The sequence below is a fragment of the Rhea pennata genome, unplaced genomic scaffold (genome assembly GCF_028389875.1).
Source record: "Rhea pennata isolate bPtePen1 unplaced genomic scaffold, bPtePen1.pri scaffold_26, whole genome shotgun sequence".
Classification (NCBI taxonomy): Eukaryota; Metazoa; Chordata; class Aves; order Rheiformes; family Rheidae; genus Rhea; species Rhea pennata.
Genome location: NW_026907677.1, coordinates 756,749 through 762,421, shown reverse-complemented (window position 1 = coordinate 762,421; position 5,673 = coordinate 756,749). Strand labels below are relative to the sequence as shown.

Here is a 5,673-nt window from a genome sequence, read left to right as displayed (position 1 = left end):
TTGCATCCAGGCGGGTTTTAAGTATCTCCAGAAAAGGAGACTCCACAAACACAACCCCTCTGGGCAACCTGTTCCAGCTCTCTGCCCTCAAGCCTGTAGGATCCATGGCATGAGGTTTTTCCTTGGCTGATGGACACCCAGGAGAGGAGAAAACCCTGAGTGTTCCCCTGAGTCTCCATGTTCCTGCCTCCCTCAGAAGAAATGCCACGATACTGCCCTGTATTTCCCTACCTGTCTATGCTGTTCTTGTCCTTCCACTTGGACTCCCTGGGCAGGAATGTTTGAGATGCAATTCAGACACTGACCCTGCAGGTCCTGCCATAGAGATGTATATTTGAGAAAGGTAATCAAGTCCCCCTCCAGCTTCTGGGGCTCTGGGCAGTGCTGGGGCGGGGGGAGGAGCAGGGGAGAGGGGCTAGCAATGAGCCAATTCTCTCTTCAGAACATCCCATCCTTAGGACCTTTAACCATTTGACTGTGGGATATCTGGCTGGGCTGCAAACCAAGGTGGGGACAGGTGATACATGTTTTTGGAGGGGCAGAGTACTAAGAAATAGAAAGTTTGGCCCAGAGAATTCTGTCCTAACTTGTCTATGTCTTGTCTTTTTGGACGATCCCCCATGCCTAGGGGGAGCAAATGTCCAACAGCAGCTCCTTCAACAGGTTCCTCCTCCAGGCATTTGCCAACACGCGGGAGCTGCAGCTCCTGCACTTTGCGCTCTTCTTGGGCATCTACCTGGCTGCCTTCCTGGGCAATGGCCTCATCATCACAACCATAGCCTGCAACCACCGCCTCCACACCCCTATGTACTTCTTCCTCCTCAACCTCTCCATCCTTGACCTTGGCACCATCTCCACCACTGTCCCCAAATCCATGGCCAATTCCCTGTGGGACACCAGAGCCATTTCCTACTCAGGATGTGCTGCCCAGCTCTTTTTTCTTGTCCTTTTCATTTTTGCTGAGTATTTTCTTCTCACTGCCATGGCCTATGACCGCTATATTGCCATCTGCAGACCCTTGCACTATGGGACCCTCATGGGCAGCAGAGCTTGTGTCAAAATGGCAGCAGCTGCCTGGGCCAGTGGTTTTCTCTGTGCTGTCCTGCACACTGCTAACACATTTTCAATACCACTCTGCCAAGGCAACATCCTAGAGCAGTTCTTCTGTGAAATTGCCCAGATCCTCAAGCTCTCCTGCTCAGACACCAGCCTCAGGGAAGTCAGGCTTATTGTGGTTAGTGCCTGTTTAGTCTCTGGGTGTTTTGTTTTCACTGTGCTGTCCTATGTGGAGATCTTCACTGCTGTGCTGAGGATCCCATCTGAGCAGGGCCGACACAAAGCCTTTTCCATGTGCCTCCCTCACCTGGCTGTGGTCTCCCTCTTTGTCAGCACTATTACGTTTGCCCATCTGAAGCCGCCCTCCATCTCCTCCCCATCTCTGGATCTGGTGATGGCAGTTCTGTACTCTGTTGTGCCTCCAACAGTAAACCCGCTCTTCTACAGCATGAGGAACAAGGAGCTGCAAGATGCAGTGAGGAAGCGGATCAGGTGGGTACAATGTCGGGAGCAGTAACTGCCCTATGTGCACCTCTTCCCCATTTCCAGCGTATTTGGCATCAAAGCAATGTGTTATTCATTTTTTTATTATTTACACTCCTGCAAAAAAAAAAAAAAAAAAAAAAAAAAGAAAAAAAAAAAAAAAGAAAGAAAGAAAAGTGCTACTTGTCCTCTGGAATCTCTCATTTGAATCTGACCCAACAACTGTGCTGAAGGAGGAAGCCAGGCTTCCCCCTTCATCAGCAGGGAGGAGGGAACCTCAAAGGCATACTAGTCTGAGCTCCCTCGGATGCCCCAGTGCAACGAGGAGAGTTTCCCACTGCAGTGTCTCTTTCAGCAGTGATACCAAAGGAGCTCGGGGGGAAGAGTCAGGCTTGTGCAAGTACAGATGGGTTGACAGCATGGGTCCCATGTGCATTAGGAGAGCTCAACTCCCCTGGCCACAGTCAGAGTGTGATCTCACATGCCTCTTCTGCAAGGGTGGCAGGCAGCTATCACAGTGGGTCAGTCCCTTCCCTCTACAGGGCTGCAGTGCACAGAGCAGAAGTGGAGGAGCGTCTGGATGCAGCCTGTGGGGACAGACCCTATGCTCTGCAGGACCATTCTCCCTCTACCACAGCAAGTATTTCCTCCCTGCAGCTGTCACATGGGGGCTGCAGCTTTCCTGGAAACACGTCTGCCCAACAACAGCAGGATTTTCTCTGTTCGGAGCTGTTCTCTTCATTGCCACACTGTGCTGCTGTGCTCTAGTGTGTATATACAACCTAAGAGCTCTCCTAATGTGGTGGTGGTACGGTTATGCTTCCCCGTGCATTCCTGTGAGCACAGGCAGGACGAGGCAATGGGCTCCTTTATGTCAGACCTGGGGTCCCAAATAACGTTTTGTAATAAAAGGGGATCTCCTCCGTGTTGTGCCGTGAGTCTTGCCTTTCTTCAGAAAGGAGAGTAAAAAACACACCCAAGGGTTGCAGCACAAAAGGGCCTGCTGTCCTGCTTGTGAACTCCATGGGCCCAGCAGGATGAGCTCAGAGTCCCAGTGTGATCCACCAGGGACCGAGGGCTGGATTTGGGGCTCCTTTCGTGGTGACCAGTGCAAGCAGAGATGGTGAGTGGTCTCTGTGTTGCCTGTCTGGGGCTGCTCACAGATGCCATCCTTCTGGAAAGGAAGCTGGCCACCAGGAGAGCTCGGGGGATCTCTAGGAAGAGTGTGTGCCTCAGGGGTGGGCAGGGAGTGGAGCCTCACAAAGTGAGGGATGTTTCATGGTGGAGTCACATAAAGCCCTATACCCAGGTATGCATAGGAAAGGAGGGCTCTGCAATCCCTGCAGAAGCAGTGGGTACCTGGGACACCCAGGGAAAGGGGGCTGGAGAGTGATCCATGCACTCTCATGTAACACCACAGGCCAGAGCTAGGGCACACAAAAACACATCTGCTGCCATTGCAAACACCCTGGGATCACTCTCAGCACATCCATGAGCACAAACACGTGCTAGCAGTGTCGGTGGTGTTGAGCCATGTCTGTCTGGTTCTCCTTCCTACCCCAACCAGCACAGCCAGTGAGGAATCAGGGGTCACCCCACGGTGCTGTAATCCCACCATCTGATAGCACTGCAGTGTAGCAGTAGTGCAAGACCCTGTGAGGAGCAGAGGGGAGGGGTGCATGAACTGCTGTGCAGGTCAGCACAGACCCACTCACCTGGGGAAAGACTCTCTGGGGAGCAGGGACATCCCAGGAGACAAGCAGGACAGAGCTCAGAGAGAGAAAATGAGTGCAAGAAACAAGTTTGAGCACCATCTCAGATCAGAGTGCGCTCTGCCTGGGGCAGCAGGAGCTACCGGAGGTACTACAGGGTCAGGGCTCTGGTGCTGTCCTGGGCAGCAGGCTGGGCAGTGAAGGAGCTGCAAGCCACTCAGTGAGTAGAAAAGTACAATACCTTACCAAATGTGAAAGTTTAATGGCTCTGAAATGCATGAAGGTATGCAATAGCAGCACAGTGGGATGGTGTGAAATGCCATACCACTAATGAGAAACTGCAATGAGAGGTGTGTGCTGTTTTGCATAAATGGTAGTGTGTGGTGGATAGGAGTTAGAGAGAGACAGAGAGGTCCCAAGTGCTGATGGCCCTGGGCTGCAGTGGTGCTGTGAGCTGTGAGCACTGGGACTCTGGTGCACAGGGGACCCCTGTCCCCCTGCCTGGCCCTGAGTAGAGGGGCCCAGGAGTGTTTTGGTCACCTGCGGGGAAAAGGCCACCTCTAGGACCTGTTTGTGGCACCTGTGTCTGCAAAGGCAGCAGGAGCAGCCCCTGCAGCCCCATCCCTGGGAGCAGGTGTGAGGCTGGAGCTGGCACAGTGGCTATGTGCTGTGAGCCTGCTTGGGGAAGCAAGCCCAGAGAGAAACCACTGTCTTCCTGGCTTGGGTGCTGCTGCAGGGAGAGCATGGTGCGGACTGCTGAGGTCTCGTGGGCTGTGGTTTGTGCGCTTATAGAAAAAGCTTTGATCTCTTGATGAGCCCCAGCGAGGGAATAACGGGCTGTTTCTGGGAACAGCTTTTTTTCCTGGTGTTAATTTTTCCTTCCTAAGCTGTGATTTGTATTCCCTACTTTCCCCATTGCTACTTTTTCCTTACTCACTTTTGTCCTCCCCCTCACCCTGCCTCTTACGCATCCATCCTCCACTCATTTACTGATTTCAGCCTTCCCAGTCACAGGAAAGCATGAGGCCATATGACTGCTGGCAGCTCTCCTCTCCCTGCCAAGCTGCCCCAGCACAGCTCACCTCTCCCCCGCGGCAGTCACCATCAGGCCGGGAGACAAAGCCAGACACGTCTGCCCAGAGTCTGGTGCCTCTCTCGAGGAGGCAGACGATAACCCCCACAGCCCCAGTGCTGCCCAGAGCTGGCTCTGCTTCGCAGGAGGGTTTCAGCCCTGGGTCCCGGGAGGGGCAGCTCTCCTCTGCCCTGGCAGCCAAGCCACAGCCCAGCAGTGGGGTTGTGTGAGCCCCCTCCATTCCCTAGCATGGGCAGGGCAAAGTTGGGCTCCCTGCTGGGAACAGCCAGAGCTCTGCAGCACTGCAAACAGCAGGATCTTGGCCTCCAGGAGAGGAGGGAGGCAGAGGCTGTCACCAGCACCCTCTCCCATGGCAGCACATCCCCACGCTGGGCTGGGAGCTCCTCCAGCCCTAGGGCCTGCACAGGCCCTCTGTGGGCAGTAGCACATCCTGGGGCTGGGGATATTTTGGCTCCACTCCAGACTGGAGCACTTGTGCTGGGGCCCCATGTATGGAGCTGGGAAGCAGTTGTGGGAGGGGCCTGGATCCCTAGTGTAGATGTGAGGGAATAATACCACTGCTGCTGATGGTGGCGGGGATGGAGTCACCAGCACATCCCTGAAGCAGTGGGGCAGGGCAGGGGTGACTCTGGGGGCTCTGGGGAGAGCCAGGACTCAGATTTTGCCTCTAGTCCTGAGACCAGGAGCCTTCCTGCTGACAGCCCCTGCCCCAAGGCAGCTCCTACCCTCCCAGCCCCCCACCCATCTGTCCCCGTGGAAGATGCAGGGCTGAAACTTGAGCCCCAGGAGGAGCAGGAGTTTCCAGGGGGATGAGGGTTGTGTTTCTACTGCCCATGTACATTGCTCACCTCCATGGGGTCTTACTCTGCAAATGCCTTTCTCCTGCTCAATGGGACTTTTGTGAGGCTCAAGGGACTAAAGTGTGTCCTGCCTGGCTTTGTGTGGTGTTGGAGGGGTGCTGGAGGAGGGCTTTCTTGGGAGACTGGCAGGCTGTGTGTGGGGCCAGCAGTGCTGAGTAGCTGTGCTGATGGCTGCAGGACAGACCTGAGTGTCCTCAGATGCAGTGCCAGTGAACGTGCGAGTGGCTGCAGGTGAGCTGGAGGGCAGGGCAGGAATTTGCAATGGTCTTGTCTATGGGAATAGGAGTGACCTGTGTGTCCTCGCCAGAAGGAAGGTGAAGAGGAGAGGAGAGCTGGTGTGTGAGGGCCGAAGGAGGATTTGTGTTCGGAGGACCTTCCCTCCAGGAAGGACAGCAGATTGCTGGCACCAGCTGATGGAGGGGACGGTTGTGCCCTGCCAGGCACTGCCAATATTGCCAGTGTCTCCTGC

General features: G+C 54.8%; 1 protein-coding gene across 1 annotated transcript; it reads left to right on the top strand.

The window, feature by feature from the left end:
• The first annotated feature begins 637 nt into the window (after positions 1–637).
• On the top strand, positions 638–1,573 carry LOC134154345 (olfactory receptor 14C36-like). The gene has a single exon (XM_062601095.1). The coding sequence runs from the start codon at positions 638–640 to the stop codon at positions 1,571–1,573; it is 936 nt and encodes a 311-aa protein (XP_062457079.1).
• Positions 1,574–5,673: the final 4,100 nt, after the last annotated feature.

Coding starts and splice junctions, on each gene's coding strand:
- LOC134154345 (XM_062601095.1), top strand. CDS start 638: ATGTCCAACAGCAGCTCCTTCAACAGGTTCCTCCTCCAGGCATTTGCC.